A 21,736-nucleotide genomic window follows, 5' to 3' on the forward strand; every position below is an offset into this window, starting at 1 on the left:
CAGCAGCATCCTAAGTCCTTCATTCACGGGAGTGTTCTTGGACTTTGGATTCATTTGTTTTTTCAGTCCTCCAGAAGCAAAGTGTTGCTTATCAAAACTGACCAACCTGAAACATGTCATTGCCTTAAGTGCACCTGTGTTATTCCCAGGATGCAGCCTCCTAGGATCTGAGGGTTTAAAAGTAGCTCAAAATAGCTCAACAGTACAAAGCTGAGAGCTTGTGAGGGTGCTGTCAGAGGTGAGGTGTGATAAAGGTCATGGTCTATTCTTCACGAAGTCCAAAGAGCATTTGGGATTTGTGCAGCTGCCTGGTGGCTAGGCAAAGCCACTCTGACTCAGTTTCACCCAGGGAAAAGGAAGGTCTTTGATATAACTTGGTTAGTGCTTTGTAAACACACTGTTTTTACAAACACCATGCCTAGGCCCTGGGTCGGGTGTCAGCTGGTTTTGGTTGCAAAATTGGCTGGGGCTAAAAGGTGAAACTCTGGCAAGACAGGCACCATCTCACCAGCCAGGGACAGCTGAGCAGTAAACCAGATGAGTTCTCTCAGCCTTGTCACCCACAAGAGGGATTTAATTTGTATGGAAAGAGTGAGGGTGGGAGGAGTTGAGGGGAAGGTATAAGTCATGCTGAGCAGGAGAAAGCGATTCCAGGCCTTGGTGAGAAGCTCAGTTCCCTGGGCAGCAGGGCTGGAGCAGCTCCTATGGTTGGATGGTCTTTGAGGAGTGCCCTCCTTGGGCAAAGCATTTGCTGTGACTGCTTTCTGGCTTTAAGCACCTTCCAAATTTCTTGGGAAGACTTCAAAGGTGATTTGGTGCTGTACTGGGTCCTAGCTATGGACAATGCAGTCTTTCAGAGATATGTGTGAGGAAGGAGACTGTCATGTGGAGAAGGGCATCTCCTTGGATGGACACACATGTTCCTGCTATAGCTGCAAGCTGCTGTGTTGTTACCAGGCAAGCTGGAGCATGCTGAGAGTTGCTTTATTTTTAGATCTTACTGCTGATTCAGTGCAAACTATGCAGTGTGTCTGGGTTGCTCAGCTTCCTTGGAGCCCACCCCTGTCATACTTGGTGTGTTAGGAGGTCTGCTTTTACTTGGAAGTCTGTCCTGCCCTTGGTTCCTGCAGGGAAGGGAGAGATGTTGCATTAGTGGCTGCTGCTGATGGAAGCAGGATGCAGGTGATCAGTGAGGAGCAAAATGATTATGTCCTCCTGGAGAGGATGCTGAGGGCATGGAGGGGTGCAGCAACTGGGGCTTTTCTGTGGCTGTTACTGGAGGTGGTGGGGGTGATCAGCATCCTGCACAGACCACTCTCCCTGCCACTCAAATGGCATTTGGGATGTAAGAAGAGTCATAGTTCTGCTGCTTCAGGTGCTTTTGCTGGTGTGGTCTGGGGGAGGAAGATTGCCTCTGTGACCACCTACCTGCTCTGCAGGAGAGGAGGCAGGCTTGCTGAGCGAGAGCCCTTCCTCAGGCTTTTGTCTGAATATGAGAAAAATAACATGAACAAACTTCCATCACGGACTGATGCAGGAATGCCTGAAGCCCAGCTCCCATCCCAGCAGCCAGAGCTCCCCTTGAGAGCAGGAATGCCCCTTTCAGCGCTGGCTCACCTTTATCTTCCTCCAGTGGCTTTGTTTTCTCCTGGGGCTGAGGCAGGAGGATCTGGATCCCTTTTGTGAGTGTGAAGACAATGACAGTGTGATCACCTGATGGGTCAGAAGAGATGAAGTGGTACTGAAATGGATGGCAGATGAGGGAGGACAGCAGGATATGTTGTCCCCTTTGGCTCCCATGGGGCTTGTGGGGAGGGCAAGGAAGGGTGGCTGAGCAAGGACAGGAATTACCCAGATATGTTTGACCCCAAAGCAGTTTGGGGGCTGTATGGATGTTAAGGAAGGCTAGTTGAGCAAGGACATGAGTTATCTAGATCTCCTTGACCCCAAAGCTGTTTGGGGGCTGCAGGGCAGGGGTGACATGTCCACCCTGGCTCTGCTGCAGGGTCAGAGGGTCCTGAGCGGCAGACAGGAGGCTTGTGAGGAAATGGCTTTTGGAGAGATGGGACCAGGCGTGTGCACAGCTGCCCCCACGCACAGATGTGCTCCTGGCTTTGTGCATGGGTGGGCGGCTTTCCCCCAAAAGAAGCTCGATGTTCATGAAGTGGTATGCCCAGTCTCAGCAGGACGGGCCCTCTCCATAGAGGCACAGACAGTGCCACAGTGACGCCTGGTGATGGGAGACTGACTCGTGTCTGGCACCTTCTCAGCCCTGCATGCGTTGCATCTGCACCAAGCAGCATCCCTCAAAACGAGAGAGAGGCGAGGCTTGGGCAATGGGAGGCTTTCTCTGGAATTACAGGTGTTTTCCTTATCGACCTTGCTGCCTTTTAAAGACAGCAGAACCACTTTGCCCCAGCTGAACAGCAAGCTTTTAATCTAAAGGTCAGAAAAGCAAGAGCCTTAGATAAAGGTTGTTGGTGAAAATGTGCAGAAAAGTTTCCTGAGCAGAAGGTGTCATGAACATTAGTACAGATAGAAGCAGCAGCAATTTTTGTGTTGGTCCTCTCTGACAGCCAGGACAGCCTGTGGGTTGGCAGGAGCCAGCCCTTGCTGCACCCCACAGGTACAGTTGTGCCCTACCGAAGCATGCTGGCATCTGCCCTCACTGCTCAACCAGGCTGATGGTACCAGCCACACAGGCCAGGGCAGGAGAAATGGGACAGGTCTGAGAGATCACACATCTCTTCCCAAGGCACACCACCTGAGCTGAGGGATTCTATCTGCCCAGCTCTGGTTATTTGTCCCTGCAAGGTGCTGTGGTGTGGGGAGAGTTGCCTCTGGGACAATCACTGTGGGATTAATATCCACGTGAGAAAGATCACAGTCTTTCCTACTCATCTGGAGTCATCTCTCCAGAGCAGCATTTCAGTGCATTTACTCTCTGAGGCTCTGTGGAGTTAAATTTGGGCTGTGCCACTTGGGCAGCAGTGGGACTGTCCTAACCCTTGCAAGAGGCTGCACTGATTAAATGTCTCTGTCTTCCCATGGGTTTTCCTGAAGACCTTGGCAAAAGTGTCTTTGTCCCAGATAACAAAGCAGGTAGCTCCTGGCTAACAGGATGCTTCTGGCTCACCTCTAGCTGGGAATACAAGTGATGGTTTAGGGTTTGTCCTTTTTATTCGTTTTTCTGGTGGCAATAGGCTTTTGCATTAAACCAACTAAGTCTGAGAAGGCCCCAGAAGTGCAGTGAAGCTTTGGAATGAAGTGGAGACTCAAAATGAACTTTGCATGTTATTCAGGGCAATACCTCAGGTGTGGGATGGCTTGAGCTAACAGGCATAGCTTGGTGGCCTTGGAGCACACCAACACAGGGCTCTGATAGCCCAGCTCGGCCAAGGAGCAGTAGCTCCAGCAGCTGCCTCTAGGTATCAGAACCCCAGAACTCTGCTGATGTTTTTTTTAACCAGAACTTGACAGTGACAAATGAGAGGGAGCAGAACACTGGCTTGCTGACACCCACTCTGCCGTCAAAGCAAGATTTGGATGTGCCTATTTTGGTTTCCCCTTTAATCAAATATCAATTAGGCAATTTCCAAATGAACATTCAGCCAAGGAGCCGGGTTGTCAGGCAGATTGACAGCACTGAACACCACTTTCTTAGTGGTTTTCAGTTTAGACTTATTCAGTGTATTGAAACTAAACTAGTGGATGAGGAAGGAAAACCACCTTCCTTTTCCCTCAGAGGTGGTCCTGGTGAGTGTCACCTCAAATCCTGATGAAGCTTATTCTCCGTTCCAGATGTTCAAAGCAAGCTCCATGTTATGCCACTGAGCCTGTGGTTGGCTGCATGGTGGTTCTCCTTTTCCTGCTCCCATCTGACTTCCACCCCAAAAGGTGACTTGCTTTTGTTCTGTTTTAGGGTATGTGTGAGAGTATTTTTAACTTGGTGATTGAAGGAGTGATGCAATAGCCTTTTGCTCACAAAGTCTCTGCACTCACTTGTGTGTTCCCCAAAGACATTGCTAAAAACGCACCAAACAATTTGATGGAATCTGATGGAAGTTAATGATTTTGAAGATGCTTCATTTTCCAACAGGCCTGCACCACATATGTGCTCAAAGCTGTGTGGAGGGAGGAGTTTGGCCCTATGAAGGGGAACCTTGTGGGATATGAAAAACCCAGGTTGGGGGGTTTTGCATTGGAAAAATGACCCTGAGGATAAATGTGGAGCAGGACAGGCACTCAGCTTACTTGGACTGTAGATCTCAGATGATTCAGGGAAGGGTTCTGTACTGGGTGAAGAGATTGGCACCTGGTCCTTCACAGGGATCTGGAAGCTCCTCATCACCTTCCAGGTGCAGAACCTGTATGAGAAATAGTGAAGACAGCAAACCTCCAAGCAGATAGCTACAGGTGAGCTCCTGGGGAGTGTCTCACCTGTATTTTCATGGTGTTGGAGGAGCAGATATCTAGAGAAAAAGGCTGGCATCCACAGAGAGAGGGGAGACAGGTACCTTCTCCAGAAGTGCATCAGGATGGGGAAGATCATGACCTTGGCTCTGTGGTAGAGGACACGGTTCAGTAGCCCCTTGGAAGATAAACTCCAGATTAAATCTCTCTCTTCTTCAGAGATGTTTACCTGGCCATAGAAGAGACCTTGCTTAACCACAGCAGTTTGTGGCACTCCTGATGGGCTCTAGAGGCACATTTCTTGCCCTGATCCCACCTGGCATTTTAGCAATCTCTAAGAAGAGACACCAGTTACGTTCTGGCTGACTGTCCCACACACAAGAGCAAGTTTCCCATTGGATTTCTGAGGAAAGCACTGTGCTGTGCTTTTCAGAGGGTAGGTAGAGCCATGGCTACTGCAAGAAGAAGCAGTGGGGAGGGAATGATGGTGACATTGAGCTCTGGAGAGTGAAAGGACTGAATCAATGGCATGCAGCACCCATCCTGGTGCTTCAGCCCTGGTGTTTTCCTCAGAAAGTAGGAGATTTAACTATCTCCTTGTTTGTTTTCAACCTGTCTGGGTCAGCTGCTACTGTGGGTCTGGTGGTAGGTCCCAAGGGGAGGTCCTGAGCCCTGCAGCATGCTCTGAAGCTTCACAGCAGGCTTTGCTGGAGCAGATCCAGCCCTCTGCCTGCTTCCTCTTTCCCCACATCTGCTTGCAGCTGCGATGCTCTTGAGCAATGAGCAGCATTCACCCTTGCTGGGTGGGTCCTGCAATCTTACCCTCAGCTTGGGGGGAATATCAGAGTTCAGGAAAAGTTTGCTGATGATGGCAACTTTCTTCTTGAGAAAAGCAACTCTCTTTTCTGACTGCATGTTACGGGCTGCCAGAGCTTCAGCTGAATCAGCCAGCCTGGAAAACCTGCAAAGGCATCAGGTGTCGTGCTCAGAGACCAAGTGCTCTTGGCTGTGAGGCTTGACAGTCATGTTCTTGCTTAGCTTTGGTATTTACTGGGCCAGAAAAAGCAATCCACAAGGTGTGGAACGGTGAAACAGGAGGAATGAAAAGCCACTTCCCTCTTCAGGAAAAGAGGGGAACTGAAGCCTGGTCTTATAGAGGTGTGCTGAGTACAGGGCTGTTGTGTATCAGCTGTGGCTTTGCTCTTACAGGTTTATCAGTTAATGGAGAAATGGCATGACTGGCATGTCAAGAAAGGTGTGGGCAAAATGTTAGATTGCTTGGGACTATCAAACTAAAGGTACTTCGGGGACATCCAAGCAGGAACCCTGAGTCAGAGGATGACTTCTGGTTGAAGCAGAGGCTTCTGTGGAATCCAGGGGCACAACAAAAGTATTAATGAGGTCCCCACTCAGTCTCGCCGTCTCCAGGTTTGAACAGTCCCAGGTCCTGCAGCCTTTCCTCACAAGAAAGTTGTTCCAGTCCTCTGATCATCTTGGTGGCCCTGGGCCACCTCTTGAGCTGGGGAGCCCAGAACTGGACACAGGACTCCAGATGAGGCCTCACCAGGCCAGAGGAGAGGGGACTGGAATGGGCTGCCCAGGGAGGGTGTGGAGTTTCCTTCTCTGGAGGTTTCCAAACCCACCTGGATGCATTCCTGAGTGACCTCTAGATAGACCTCCTTTAGCAGGGGGTTGGACAGGATGATCTTTAGAGATCCCTTCAAATCCCTACCATTCTGTGATTCTGTGTAACCATGAGCAGCTCAGAACTGGCAGGTACAGGGTGAGACTTTGGTTGTGTCAAATGATGTCTGGATAGCAGCCTTACATTGACAGGAGTTCAGGGCTGGTAACACAGACTTTGATGTGTGCTAATGAACCCATGCATCAGGCTTGATCCACTGCTGAGATGGGCACTACCTGCAAGGATGGGTTTGGGCCAGAGCCAAGGGTGGTATTTGAGCACTGAGTGGAAAGGGAACTTACTTGTCAATCTCCAGGTAGAAGTTGAGGTCATTGACCAGGAAGTCGATGGTAACTTTGTGGCCGTTAAACAGGAGCCTTTCCACCAGCACCATCTCTTTGCCCTCGGGTGTGCTGGTAGAGCTGGAAGTGTCACTGCTCTGCTTCAACCTGACAGGCAAGTCTGAGAGAAGGGAAGAGCTGTTGTGTCCTGCTTCTCCCAGTACTGAGTTTGAGGCCAGCTGGGCACCTGGTGCTGAGTACTCCCTGCTCCTTTACCTCCTCTGTGTTTGCTTTACCTGCAAGGGATTTCCTGAGGGCCTATCTATCTACATGGACTACTGTTGTCCTACCAGGGAATTCAGACCCATCTGGTGTGCAGCCTTCCCTCTAGCTTTGCACCATCCTCCACTCTCCCACCTCTTTGCACCCATGGAGTGCTTATGTTCATTGGTTTCTTAGGGACTGGCCACAGTACATTAGATCAAGAGCCTGCCAGTCTGTCAGGTCAGAAGCAGATAACTAGGGAGAAGGTACAAATCTGTGTTACTTCCCACACAGACAATATTCTCCAGCTTTCAGAATTTTCATTTCCAGAGATCTCTTGATCTACATGGGGTTTCTGTGTATCTAGCAGTTTTGGTGGATTTCTCTTCTCACCGCCTTTCCCAGCCTTCCCTCAAACTCAAGTGTCAACTTTCAGGACCTGCATCCTTTGGCAAAGCACTCGCTGTCAGCTCGCTGTTGCATCGAAACCCATTCCTTTAGTTTATTTTTTTGCCCTGTGTCACCTTAGTGCCTCCTGGTTTTCTTTTGTCAAAGGGATGCAAACTCGCATCTACATTATTGCTTGAGAGAGATGCAACAATATCATTGGGGGCACCTACATCACAGAACAAGATCTTGCATGAATGTGTATTTTTGCACAATTCTGGCCCTCATCTCCCAACTCCAACACCTAAGTGTTCAGGTATCTGCAGAGCAGCAGGTGGCATCCTGAGACACCCACTCTCTAGCTCTTTATATGCTTCCAGTAGAGAAAACTAAGTCAGTGCATGGGGCTGGGAGATGAGCCATAGGTTCCCTCCATTCACCTCCCTACCTAAATGCAGGAGTGTCTTGGGGAGGGAGGGTAGTGGTAGGAGTTTTAGCCATACTTTCCTCCTTGTTTCCTCGTTCCTGACGGAGAAAGTTCTCAAACTCTGCGCAGCATTCGGCGTTGTTCATCTCCCTCCGGAACTTGCAGATGCTCCTGACGATGTCATGGATGGCACACCAGCCCTGGCTCTGCAGAAACACAGCCCAGCTTGTGTCAGCCAGAGGCACAGCCCCCCAGTAGCCAGCCCCTGGCTGCAACAATAGGTCTGCTCCCAGATACAGCCTTCTCATTTGGACCTGCCGCTGTGAACTGGAGCACCAGAGCCCAGGCTTGGCAGTGAGGGGTTTGTGACCCAGATACCATCTTTGCTTTCCTATTTTCCCTCCCTTTCACTGGTGGTTACAGGTCACAGTGTGAATCATTCAGCCAATCCTGACCAAATTTGCAATGAGGCAAGACCCCAGAGCCTGCAGGAGTGAGCTTTTACCTGTCAGCTGCCTTTTTGTTGCTCTGCAAGTCTGACCCCTCTCACCCCATTTATGTGAGCACTGCTTGACCTGCAGCATCTCTATTTCTTGCCTGGACAACATGCTCAGACTGCCAGCAGAGAGGATCTTTCCTTACCGACTTGCCTCTGGTGAAGTTCCCTGTCCCATGCCTCAAATGGTCAGACTGCTGTGAATTGCTGGGGGGAAACAGGTCCTGGTACTCTTTAAACCTGCCAGGTGAGAGATTAGAGAGAGCATCAAGGGCAGCCAGACACAGGAGGAAGGCAGTGGTTTGGCAGGGGGGAAGCAGCTGACAGAGATAGCCCTGGGGTTGGGGGTCCAACTGGGCTTCTGTTCCTGGAGGAGATTGGAGAAAAGGGACACGGGGCTGGATCCTCTCCTCTGGGCTCTGTTCTTGCATGTAGCAGGCTTGGAGGCATCTGTTCTGCTCTTTCTAGTGTACATCTTCCTCCAACCCAGCACAACTCAAACCCAACAGTGAGTGGGTAGCTGTGGAACAAGTCTTGCCAGCCTTCCACAGGTAAATGCACCAACAGTTTAACTGGGGTGATAGTCTGGCTGGGATTTCAGAGCATTGGCTGATGGCTCGTAAGGAAAGACATTTGTAGCAGGTGCTGTCTGTCACCTTGGGGTTCCCATGGGAAGGATGAGTTTGTGTGACCATTGGGTTTAGGAATCAGCTCAACCCCAGTCCTCACCATCGTTTTTCCATTGTCTTCTGGACAAAGACCTGTGCTGTCACCAACATGAAGGGGCTGACCACTTTGGCCTCCTTTATTTCTTTGGTGATTGAAGTGTCACAGTCCAGTAGCTCCTCTGAAAGAGAAATGTGGTCACTGTTTGTTCCTGCCAGCCACCCCAAGCCACAATGACACCTCTTCCCACCCTTACATCTGCAAGTAGCACCCTGTCCCATCCCTGCCTGCCCTGTCTGCTCAATTTGATTGTCTCATTCCTGTTCCTTTCTATACTCTGGAATATATGCTTTCTATACTTTTCTTTCTGTACAACTTGTGCACTTTGGGAGTGAACCTGTGATTCCAAGGGCATCTAAAGGAAGCAAGATAGGAAAGAGCGATTTCTGCCACTGTAGAAATTGCATGATGTGGGTTTTGGTCAGTAGATGCTGCCAAAGAGTAGGTTGCCTGCCTAGAAATGTCAGTGGTAGTGGAAGACCTCAGCAAATAGATGTTCTACTGGAAGGGAAAAGAGGTCTCTGCAAGAGGATATAAAACCAGTGTCCAGGTCAAGGAAAAGAGGCTTTCCCCATGAATAAAGTGCAGGGTGGGAGGACACCTACCAGCTGGGATTTCAGCATGGAAATATTTTCTTACAATGCTGTCAATGAGGGAGCTCTTTGCCCTGGGACAGATCTCTGCAACTAGCTTCTCCACAGCCATCCAGAAACACAGTGGCTGATCTGCATTGCGCTCCTTGAGGAACTGCCTGAAGAACTGCAGGTGGGCAGGGTTGTGCAGTACGTTCACAAAGTGCCTGTAGAGGAGGAGGAACAAGGAGGTCTGATGTTTGTGCCACCAGTGACCTTAGAAAATAGCCAGGACTTCTGTGCTTGCCTCTCCAACAAGAGACAGACACCTGAAAAAGAGCTAAAAATGTGTGGATGAGTAGTGTGTGAGATCTGTGAAGCAGATGTGCCAGTAAAGGCCCGCCCCTTGTCTGTCTTGCCCATAGAATCATTTAGGTTGGAAAAAAACCCTTTAGAACATCAACCACTGAGCTGTTGGGAATCCAGGAGGAGGTTCTCCCGATAATCTGTTTCTTTTCTGCCATAGGTGGGCCTGCCCAGCACCTTTGCTGTCATTCATGTATCCAGAGGAACTGTTCTCAGCCTGAAGAGGAATCAAGGAGAAGGCAGGAATTTGGGTCTGTAATGAAGACCTCAAAGCCTGCAAACAGAGTGAGGCAGCCCTGCAGACAGCCGGGGAGAGAGGCAGGTAAGGACTGGGCACCTGGAAGGAGCAAGTTGTGCTCCCCCCTGGCACTTGCTGTGAACAAACACAATCTTGCCATTGGATGGCAGAGGGCTTCATGCATTTGGCCATGGGAAGAGTGTTCTGGAGTGAAAGACCTTTGCCACTTGCACCTGGTTAGAGCAGGAGATTATCCACAGCTGTAAAGCCAGAGGACAGCTGCATTGAAAAGATTCAGCAGAGCTTTGGGAAAACAGAGGAGGGAGTGGACTGAGGTTCTGGGTCATTTATGAGGTTAGCAAGCCCTCAGTTGAAGGTCAGGGGACTGGGTCAAATATTTTCTTTACTTATGTGTGACTTCCAAGACTGACTTTCACAATAAACAATAAGAGCTGCTCCTACTCAGGACTTGTGCCATGGTTACCACTGATATCCTGAAGTAGAGCTGCAATAACTCATGCCTGGGGTGTTCCCAGGAGGTGAGACATGAGCCACATGGACATTCACATGGTCAGCAGGATTTAAGTCTGATCATGGGGTGATTTAAAGTGATTTGGGGGAGGGAGGGATGTGAGAGCTGCCCATCTGTAGGACAGGTGACATGCCAGGGAGTGACTGAGAATGAACTGCATGGTATGTGCACAAGATGTGAAGAGTAAATCTGAACTATGGGGTTGGGGCTGTGTTAAAACATTTTGCTCCTTTCCCTGGTAACTCTACAGTTCAGGCCCACAGGCCACTCCTGCCTACAGCTAAGAGGGGCCAGTGATGGTGTGAGCAGTGGCACTACTGGGAAGCACTGGGGAAAATGTGCTTCCTGAAAGAGTGGAAGTAGCAAAAACCACTCAGTGCTGCAAGCTGCCAGACCTGGGTCTTCCAGATGGCTTCTCTACTGCAACAGTGCTGGACTCTGTCTTGCTTGATTTGGTTTTTCTCACTGGAGCAGTCCTCTTCTTTCTGTTCTCAGCAGCTGTGGGGACAGAACAGGGTTGACTCCTTCCTCATGTGACAGCCAGAGCCTGCTGTCCACAGGGTTAAAGGACTCCTGAGCCTCCATGCTGATGTCTGCCTGGTGACCTTGGCTCAGGAGACACTGGGTGCTGTGGGAACTCCTTACCTCTGCATGGTTTGACCTCCTTAGTACCTGCTTCAGCAAGATTTTGCATTCCCACCCTCTCTGGATGCATTAACAGAGGCTGGGCCTCTCCTCCTGGAGATGTTCTCTGGGTGATGGGATACCAGCAGGGAAGACCCTTGCTTGTCCAGAGCCATAAAAGTATGCTGGAGCACCTTCAAGGGTGTGAAAGCTGGGGACCTACCCTGATTCTAGTCTGTTGGACTCACCAAGTGATGGGCTTTTGAGACACTGAAGATCATTTTCCTTGCTTGGGCTATCCACAGCCAGTGAGGATTTCTGAGCAGTCAGGTCATTTGACGTCGTCTTCTGGGCATCTACATCAGATAGAGAAGCCAGGATGGATCCAATGTTCATTCCTCCTGGCTGTGACAGCCCTGCAGCCCTTAACCTGAGTACTGTATTGTGATTGCCACTCACCTTTCCTTTCCTGTGCTCTGCCCAGTTCCCATGACCCACCCATGACGCTGCATTGCTCAGGTATGACTGAGGCCCCACAGGCTATCTAAAGGTTGCTCCAGGTGACTCCTGTCACTCTCAGGGCACTGGCAGCTGTCCACAAACTTGATGCCATTCTCAAAAGATGATTTGAGAAGACAAAGCTTGATGTTTTACCCTAGCATAGACGGTCCCTTTGTCTGGTGACCCAGGCCAGCGCAAGGATGTGGCATTTGGTATCTCTGGTATTGGTGTGTATGTGGGGGATTTGGCCCATAGGTCACTGCCAAAGCCTGGATTGCAGCTTATGGCTCCCAAATACCCCGTCCCAATCCACTCCATGATGTCTACGTGCTGTCAGCAATACAACAACGCCCCAAAGCCCGTGTATTAGAGGCAGTGGTCACCATGGATGCACAAAATGTGCTTTACCAGCCTGAGCCAACATAAGCCCTGGCAGAAATCCAGTCTCTTCTTACCGGTGCTGCACAGGGGGGGTTCCACCTCTGCCTGGATGGAACCCCCTTTCCAGAGGTCCCGAGTGGCAATCAGTTTCCAGTGCTTGGAGGAGAGACCTCCCAAATTCCTCGTGCCATGCAAGGCCTGGCTCAGCTTCAAGGACTGGTTTATGCGCTGATACAAGAGGAAACCTTCATCTTTGCCAAGAGCGTGGCCTTGCACCTTGGGCACTGGGATGTCACTCAGTGGAGACTACGGCGAGAAGAGCAGAAGGTGTTTGCACAGAGCACATACCCCATCTCAGGAGCTGCTCCTGCACTGTGCCCCATGGGCTAACTGCAGGTTTTACTGTGCTTTACAGTACAAACCTGCCCAAGTTACATCTCTGCTTTAGCTTTAAACCACCCGGAAGAAATCTACAGAGCAGGAAGCTCAGCAGAGACATTAAACCTACCTTTGCAGCTGGTGCACATCTGCCTGCAGCTGGGATGGATTAGGGCATGCAGCAGCTCCCCCAGCTAGTCCAGAGTGCAACTGGTCAGCAAAGGCAGTAGCTTCTCTGAGTATGTCAACAATCACCCAGGAGGGCTGAAAACAACCCTGAAGGTGCCCCAGCAGGCAGGTAACCTCATGCACCTTTTTGTCTGGCTGTTACTCCTGGAACTGCTCGTCCTCCCCTGAGACTTTCCTGCAGGTTTTAGCCTTTCTCACCTTGTTGAACTCTCCAAGCAGCAGGGTCAGAGGGGCTGATTTCTGACTAAGATACGTGCTGGTGAGAGCAGGCACCAAAAATAACCCTGCTAAGCCCTCAAGCAGTTCCCCTGACATTGATGCAGGCAGACCCAGGAGGAGTTTGGCTGAGGGGACGGTGCCTGTGGAGAGCGTGGCCTCACAGCTTGCTGAAGTGCTAATTGCACTCCCAGACCAGGACTGTGCTCCAGAGGGGTAATTTCCTTGACAAGAGATGCTTAAAAACCTGAGCAGCTAATTAACTTACAGCTAACAGCATTTAATGAATCGGGGTCAGGGACTGCCAGATGACTTAGCCAAAACACTCAGCTCTCACTGACTGAGACAGTAGCAATTCTGTCAGCCAGGTCTTTGGGGGCACAAGCCCTGACAGCCTCTCCTTACCATTTCCAGGATCAGCTGCTGCTTTTACATTGCAGCCTGAGGAAAGGCCTGATGGTTGGTTTGAAGAGCACTGTCTGCAGAGAGCAGAATTGCCCCCATGGATCATTCAGGGATGCAGGTGGGATGCTCAGGGCTTTCAATTTGTGAGGAGGTTTCCTGGGATAAGGCTGGCATTTAGGGTGTTAATAAGCATAATGTATTGGTGGGATTTCTGAGGGATGGTAGTCTGGGAAGAGGAGTGCTTGTGTGCCTTTGTTTTCTTCAATCATCCCTTTACACAGTGGAAAAAATATGTGGAAAACTTGAATGTGGTTGAGTCATAGGCTAAAAGGCTGCATGCCTCTTTCCCCAGAGTGCTGGCCAGGCACTTGTCCTGGGACAGAGTTGTAACTTGTGTGTGTCTCCACATGAGTACAGGAGTTACAGTATTCATTGTGCGCAAGGAATAAAGGGGGAGGTAATTCTCAGAAGCATTTTGCCCATGAGGCACTTACCAAGTGCACTGGCTGCTGCTAGTCTCATCCTCACCTAGTCTGGAAAACTGCTTTTTTAAACCTCTTCTTGGTTTTGGGCCAGGTGGTGGCCTCTCAGGGAAGCTCTCACAGGGCATGCCTGCAGCCCTCCTGACCTAGGGGATGCTGTGGTGGAAGAGCTGAGGACCTTGGAGCTGAGAGCAGGGCAGATTCTGCCATATAACCCTGTGGCAGCATTGGCCAGCCGCTACAGTAGGATGCTGAACCACTGCAGCTAATTCTGGGCTCCACCTCCCTACCTCTCTCCAACTTTTCACATCCCCACTGTTGCCTGTGTCCCTGTGAGGATGCCCACGTCCCCAGAGTATCCCCTTTACCATAAACTGGAGAAACGTCTTGTCATCATCAGCCAGAAATTCCTTGTAAGAGCAGCAGAGCACCTGAGAAGGAGCAAAGGTGGGGTGTCCTCAGCCAGTACTTCAGTAGCAGCCAGCACCCTCCAGCCTCACTGCATTCTGAGGTTGCAGCAGTGATGCTGTTGGCTGGTTACACCTCACTGAGATGCCCAGGACAGCTCTACCAGGAGCTGTGCACCCAGGTTCGTCCATTGGGCTGCTCAGGGGCTGCCCAGAAAGCTTTGGGTCATATTTTTCACTCGTGTTGTGCTGGAGCCAGTGACTCAGATGTGAAAGGATGGCCACTGTCTTGCCATCTCTTGGCATCTGTATCCAACAATTGAGGATGCCAGCTGCTAAATGACTGCTCACCTCTGCTCCACTGCCCAGCAAACCAGTGAGGATGCTCCTCTCCAGTGGCCTGGCATATCTTAGTTACTGGTTCCAGTGCAAAGTGGCTTGTAACTGTAAATTTTCCCCTCTCCTAATCTCCGTTCTCCAAATACCTCTCCTCTTCACCATGCCCACAGCCCTCTCAGAACCCCACGGGTACCAATGCCAGCTGTACCTCCCAGCCTCAGCACCGCCAGCACCCCTCTGTACCTTGCAAATCTCCTCCTGGGCTCTGAATATCCAGGAGGAGAATTCTCCAACCATCAGATGGTTCCGCAGGCCCCTGAGTGTCCTGGTCTCCAAGGGAAGCTGATGGATGGTGTCCTCCTCCAGGTAAGTCTTGCATATCTTCTCCCCAATCAACTGCCGCAGGAAGAAACAGTTTTCTCTGCTGAAGTCCAGCACTATGGGCAGAAATTCCTCCAGGTCATGCCACAAGTCTAGGAGACGTGTCTCTGTGGACCTGTCCTGGTGCTTCAAGAAGTCCCTGAAGGGCCGTCCCGCGCAGGTGTCGGCGCTGAGGGCCCAGGGAAGGAAACTCAAGGTGTTGGTTGGCTCTTTGGAGGGTGGCAGTTGGACAAGAGGTGCAGAAGAATGCAGGTTAGAGAGGTCTTTCTCTTCACAGGTGTTTTCCAGATGAAGAGGTCTTTTGGGAGAGGTTGTTCCTTCTTTGCCTCCAAAGGCAGTGTTAGCAGGATGCTCTGACTGCAGATGAACCGACCCCAAAGCGTCCTTATCCAGACAGGATTCCTTTGTGCTCCTAGCTGGCCCTGGCTGCCTTTCTGCTTGCATCTGAACACTTGGCATCTTCATTTCTTGGATGTCTTTTCCCTTCTGGATCAGAGTCCAGAGCTCTGCTTTGGCCTTCTTGCTGCAGTAGGGCCCTGACAAACCCTGGCTCCTTTTAATATGCATTGGGAGGAGACTCTCTGAAAGGCCCGAGGGCTCCTGTGGGTTGGCCTGTAATAAACGCTCCTGATATTCCTGCAGCAGAGGCCAGCAGGATTTCTCTTCCTCCATGCCCTTCTTGCAGTGGGTGAAGAATTTAGGTAGCCAGTAACTCTGAATGATAAAGAGGGCCTGTTCCTGCATCTTGCTTAGGATCTCCCTCCTGGTGCTGAAGGCCCGATCGTGCCTGGCTTTTGTCTGTGACTCTGGAACAGATGCAGGGGATTATGATGGGGATGCTGGGGCCAGGGGGGGTTCCAGGGGGCTCACTCTATCCAGACCTGTTTGTGCCAGGGGAGTTCTTTGCCCAGTAAAGCTGGTGATGATATCTCATCTCCCTGGGAGCATGCAGAAAAGCCCTCCTTGCTGCAAGGGCACTGCTCATCCCTGCCTGCCATGTTTCTTACCAATGATGGTCCTGCAGAGAGTGGTGACACTGGAGCCTTCACGCAGGTGAGTGGCTTTCAGCCTCTGGAGCAAGGACAGATAGAGGTCCCTCTGCCTCACATCTGACTCGTCAAGCCCCAGGAGCCTTTCAGTGGTGAGCCAGAAGTTGGTCAGTTCTTCCCCTATGGATCAGATAAAGGATGGGAGTTGGAGGGAGTCCCTGAAAGCCCCACTGATGAGAGAAGCAGCAGACATGATTGCAGGGGAACAGTGTAGAGAAGAGCCAGAGCTACGCACTTCCCCACTGTGCAGCACCCATGCTGAGGCTCTGCTGCTGGTTCATCATCCACAGCTCTACCTGGGATCGCAGTGTCTCCCATCCCACTAGTGCTTACCCATGCCCCCAGCTCTGTGCCAGCATCCCACTGGGCATCTCACCCCCGAGTGGCTGAGAAGGGGCTGCAGAGCCCCCCGTGCCCACCTGCCGTTCCTTGGATGAAGGCCTGAAAGTGCCACATGCCCTGGCTCCCGCTGATGCACTTCTCCAGCAGCCACCGGTCAGCGCTTTGCCAGTTGAAGAGTTTTGCTGTCAGGGAGAGTGCAAATGCATGGCATTGGGGGATGCATGGGGGAGTGGTCCCCAAGAAGGCCCTCCAGACCCCTCCCAGTATCCCCCAACGTCTCTGACACAGGCTGCTGTGAGGCAGGAGACCAGCAAATCGTGCTGAAATGGGAGTTTTGGACAGGATTGAGGGATGCATGTGGGGTGTTTGCAAGGATGGACTCCAATCCTTGAGCTTGAGATTCAACCCAATGGGAGAAGCAGCAGCAATGCATTCAGAAACAGCAATGCAGCAAACCCTGCTGAGTTGCTTATTCTTCTGAAGTTCAGATCTGCATCCCTGCTGCCACAGCTTTCCTTCCAGTGGCCTTCCCTTGTGTTGACACACAGGCTGACAAGACAGTTGTCTGGGCCGAGATGGCTCATTTTAGGGGTAAACTGAGCATGAGTCAGACTTGCTGCTGGCAGGACAGACCGCGGCATGGCTTTTCCAGTGCAGGATGCATCAGATGAGGAGCATATCACTACACAGTGTGAATGCTCTGGGCACCCTGAAGAGCAGCAAACCTGAAATGCCAGGACCCCATTTTCTCACACCCAGGGATCTGTCCAGCCCTGCTCCCCCATGAATCACATGGGAAAGCCTGCTAAGTAGCTATTGCAGCTCAATTCCATGGCAGCAGCGAGCCTGTACTACCAGTGCTGTGGGATGAAACCCTGCTCATCCCATGGACACCCTGGGATCCACCACACCCCTAAAGATGGGCTGTGCAATGCCTTTTTAACCCTGGGCAGGCACCAGGCAGTGCCAGCCCTAGCAAGAGGAAGCCCTGCTGCAGGGCGGGCGAAGCTGCTCCGATTTCCTCTGATGACTCACCTGCTTCCCCCGAGCGAATGAAACCCAGGAGCTTCTGGCAGAGGCCGAGCTGGAGGCACAGGCTGGATTTGCAGAAGTGAGGCAGGCGGTGCTTTTTCAGCCAAGCCAGTAAAGCCAGGGGGCTGGGATCCTGTATTCCAACCCCCTGCCCCAAGCCCAAGGAGAGGATTAGGCTGTGAGCAAGGAGCAGTCTCTTGCCTGAGGATTAAGGTGAGTAATGGGGGAAGGAGGCAAGGGAAGGCACCCTGTTTCTAGACAGCGATGCAAGCTGAGAAAGAAGGGGAGATACTCGAGCTATAGCCCGTGCCTGCATCCCTGCAAAGCTGGGAGACCTGTTGCTGTGTGGCTGCCTGCAAGGCTCCCTCTCCTCACAGGCTGCCTGCTTTCCCAGAGCCCAGGCAGGGAGGCACGGCCAGTTTTCTGGCAGCACTGAGAGGAGCAGGTTCCCTTTTGCTACGGGATCCCTATTGCAAATGGCACTTGTGGCCGTGGGGAAGGGGGATGTCTGTGGTTTGGGGATTGACAGGACTTCATGCCTGTTGAATTCAGGACACAAGGGGCTGATGTTTGTGTCCTCTTTCTCTGCCATCACCTTAACTCCCACTATGGATGTTTACTGAGGGCTGCCTTATAAGCTGCATCAGGGCTTTAAATGGCTTGTGCTCCTTCCAGGGCTTAAAAGCAAAATGTCACCTGGGCTTGAAATAATCCCCTGGCTGCATGAACAGAAGAGACAGACAGTGGCCTTGGCAATAAGAAACCAGCTCCTGCCCTCCCCTTCTCTTCACCCTCCCCACAAGAGGTATTTTCTCACCAGATGACACGGCAGCTCTGGCCAGAGGTCCCACCTGCCCAGGCTGCCGATGTAAATGGGTGTCTGGCCAAAAACCTGTATTAAATGGAAAGGAGAGAGCTGAAAAAGACTGAGGGAAGCCTATAGCCCAGCTGTTTAAGTTAGTTCTCACTACAGAGAAGGCATCATCCTCCCTTCCAGACCTCTATCTCCAAGCTGAGGTCTTCAGGATTCCCTCATTTTCCAGCCTTAGTGTGCTGTATTCCCAATTTTCCTGGGGCTTCTAACACCACAGAAGCTGCATGTTCACCTGAGCTCAGCAAGGTTCCAGGTTTTATGGTACAGAGCAGACTTACAGGGAGATTCAGAAAGGTGTTGAAAAAGTCGACAAAAACACCATCTCGCAGCAGAAGCTCCAAGTCCATGGAGGGTACAGTTGCTACAAGGGGGAGAAGAGAAAGTTTACCTGGGGTTTGTGTTACTATGCATGATGTAAACATCAGCCAAAGGATGAGTTCTGAGAGACATGGCTCTAGGGGATGTGTGGAGTGAGCTTGTCCTGTGTGCATGCAGGAGGACTTGGACCTGGGACAGTCCATGAAATGTGGGTCCCAGTGCAGCCATGTGCCCTGGAAGGATGGCTTAGGGTGTTTGGAAAGCATCAGGTTCAGCTACATGAACCTAGAAAGCACCAGGTTCAAACTTTCAGGGCTGGAAAGTTTGAAAGGCAACTTCCTACATAGCAAAGGTATGTTGTTTGTGGAGGCTGGGCACAAATGTAGGCCAGGAGGAGAGTGGTGCTATGGCTGGAGGGGGCAAGCTGTGCTCCTCCACCTGCCCCAGACAGCAGGCATCACCCTGCTGTCCTGGAGACAAACCCTGTGCTGTGCTCTGGTGCTGCTCCTCCAGCCTCACTGCCTTGGTGCCCTCTGAGACCTCTTGCTCAGGTTCTGATAGCAAATTACAAGGCACAACCCCAACCCCATCCACCCAGGACATCAAAGCAGTGTGCTGGTAAAGCCCAACAATTCCCACTACCTTGCGAAGCTTTGCTCATGTCTGAAAGGTCTGGATGCAAGGGAGTGGGCTGGCATCGGCCTTCTGAGGGGTGGGTGCCCACTTGTGTAAAGGCACAGCTGTGTCACAGGAGCACCTGCATTTCAGAAGCCTAGTGCTGTTTTTTCCCCCCTGGTCCCCTTTGGGGTGTGCTCAGAGGGGCTGAAACCTCCAGCAAAGGTGGCTCACCGATGCTCCTCATGCTGCTGGTTGTTCCCACGCTGGCTGCCGTATCCCAGGAACGTGTTCTGTCCGTGACACACCCTGCAGGGGGAGCTGCAGGGCTCTGGGGGACTGCAGGGCACTCAGCACTTCCCTCTCTGCTGTCCTGCAGGGAAATAACCACTTTTTCTGGTCATCAGTCCTGCAAAAGCACTTGGGCAGTCCTGAAGTGAAGCCCTTGCTCTTTCCCAACTTGGGCAAACTTCTTGCCTTCAGAGCAGGTTGTTGATAGCACCTCAGCACCGTGTGTGGATGCTGTCAGCGTCTGCTCAAGTGGCAAGAGAATTTTTACAGGAGGCCCTGCTACATCTGCCCCCGACTGAGCAACTCCAGGTTTCTTATTAGCTGTTCTGCTTCAGATCTGGGTCTGAGACCCAACCCTGGGGACCCTCCAGTAACAAGAGGAGAAAGAAGGAAGGAGCCACATCTGTCTTGCAGCAGCGGTGACCTGTTTTCCTGGCAGGAGGAGGAATCTGCTCCCCAGGTGGGTATTTGATCCCCCTGTCCGTAGTGCCGTGGTGTCAGACCTGCCAGGGCTGCTAGTTCCCGTCCCGCAGCGTGTCCCCGGGCTCGGAGCCGTGTCCCTGTCCCTGTCTCACGAGATGGCGCTGTCAAATCAGGAATGCGAAGCTGTCCCCAGCTGCAACAGGATTCTTCCTCTCAGCAACGGGCTTGTGCCTCGGTTAGTCCACGGACGACTCCTAATTAATTGTGAGGCTGGTGCTAAGGACCGCAAAGTGACAGTGCTGGGCTGCCAGTTCACTCCATCACCCTGAGCGCTCATGGCTGTGCTGCTCTGGGCAAGGAGGATCACTGGTGCTACACCAAGCCGAGAGGGACATGGCAGAGATCGTGTGAGAGATGCTGCCTGAACCATCCCTGCACACACATGTGCCTTCGGGAGGTCATATCCTGCCATGCTGCACTGATTCAAATGGTTGACTCTGTCAGGTTGAACAGTAGCGGGTGGTGTGCACGTCCTCGTGGTGATAAGAAAAGTTGGGGGTGAGGACTGGCTTGTGACCTGCTGCAGCTTGGCACTGCCTGCCCCACGTCAGCTGGTGATGCACACTCAGCCTTCCTTTGGTCACAGCCCAGGCACATCAGCTGGTCACTTCCTTTGGTCATTATGCCAAAACCCAGACTGACATGGACGAGGGGCAGCCATGAGCTGCAAAACACATTTGTCCTGGTGCCAGGCAGAGCTGCAAGAAGGAGTTTGGGGAGATCCTGAGCAGGAGTAGCTCCAGTCACAAGCTTATAAGGATTTCTGCTGCTAAGCCCAAGAGCTGGGAGGAGGGGGTAGGCACGAGCTGGTGTGGCAGCTGTCTCACACGAAAGACTCAAAACTCCTCAGGTAAATGTTGCAGCTGTCAAGAAATACATATTTCTTTTCCAGTTGCAACTGAGCAGATGCCCGGTGAGCTCCTCAGAGTCTGGTGTAGCTCTGCTGGTGCCCATCCAACTTAGGACTGACTTCAGTGGGACAGTGCTGGTTTCTGATGGAAAAGGACCAAAGCTGTGGGCAGGAACAGGCCAACACTGTTACTGTGGGAGCCACAGGGCTATATCCATGGAGTCACACCTCGAGAGATCTAGCAGGATGGAGCTCGGCTCAGCCTGGCCACAGCTTCACAGGGTTTGCTTGGTGCCTGCATGGGCACATCTGCCCCGTTCCTCTTGCCACACTGGCTCTTTGCAAAAGGAGCTCATGTGAGCTGTGTGGCTAGTAAGGACCAAAAAAAGCTTTAAAAAAAGAGGCTTGAAAAAATAGGTGAATGCATGAGTACAGCACAGATTTAGAGAGGGGCTCGGAGGGGAGCACAGAGTGGCTGGGCTCTTTGTACAAAGATAAGGGCAGAGTTGCAACACCAAACACGTCAGAAGGGCTTCACTCCCCCTCTGCCCCAGCCTGAATTACCTGCACCCTCTATGCCCTGGCCCAGGAGCAGCCCACCCTCGTCAGACCTGAGGCCACCTCAGCCAGCAGCTGAGCCTCCCTCTCCCGGGCTGGCAGAGGGTATGAGGCTGGCTTTCTTATCCTTGCCCAACACAAACTGGCACAGCTTGCTGTGGTGGCAAAGTCCAAGGCTGCCCAAGCGCAGGGTCAGCCTCGGCGCTGGCGGTCACTGGCTGCTGGCAGCCTCCCCGTGCAGCCCAACCTGCCCTTTCTGGCGTCCTGAGGAGGGTGGGGGATTGTTTCCCCTCTCAAGCTGCAGTCAGTACCCACCAACCCATGATACCCCCAAACACCTTGGTGTTGCTTTTAGCCTCAGGTGATGGTCTATGGCCCCTGCATGCTGGGTAGCTCCAGTACAAAGGAGCAGTGCAAGCATTTTGCTGCACAAACCTGCTCTCCCAGAGAAAGCTCTAGGGCAGAAGATTTGGGTTTCCCACCCCTCTCAACAGCCCCAGCCTCTTCTCATATTTAGGATAGCTCAAAGACTGTCAGCAATGGGTGTGATCCTGCTGGGCCCACAACACCTTCAAACTGGAGTTGTCTGAGGTCTCAGGTATGGTAGTTCAGCCTTAAATATTAATTCCTTTCTT

General features: G+C 51.8%; 1 protein-coding gene across 1 annotated transcript; it reads right to left on the bottom strand.

The window, feature by feature from the left end:
- Positions 1-1,065: 1,065 nt before the first annotated feature.
- Positions 1,066-18,965, bottom strand: RGSL1 (regulator of G protein signaling like 1). The gene is made up of 21 exons (XM_062004350.1): positions 18,947-18,965; positions 18,265-18,347; positions 17,930-18,004; positions 17,116-17,245; positions 16,158-16,262; positions 15,697-15,858; positions 14,552-15,495; positions 13,931-13,993; positions 11,984-12,198; positions 11,259-11,389; positions 10,782-10,884; positions 9,284-9,477; positions 8,682-8,799; positions 8,099-8,192; positions 7,533-7,662; positions 6,400-6,559; positions 5,236-5,374; positions 4,518-4,642; positions 4,255-4,367; positions 1,618-1,713; positions 1,066-1,124 (listed from the first exon to the last, which is right to left on the bottom strand). The coding sequence occupies exons 1-21, from the start codon at positions 18,963-18,965 to the stop codon at positions 1,066-1,068; spliced, it is 3,258 nt and encodes a 1,085-aa protein (XP_061860334.1).
- Positions 18,966-21,736: the final 2,771 nt, after the last annotated feature.

The sequence above is a fragment of the Colius striatus genome, chromosome 10, assembly GCF_028858725.1.
Source record: "Colius striatus isolate bColStr4 chromosome 10, bColStr4.1.hap1, whole genome shotgun sequence".
Classification (NCBI taxonomy): domain Eukaryota; kingdom Metazoa; phylum Chordata; class Aves; order Coliiformes; family Coliidae; genus Colius; species Colius striatus.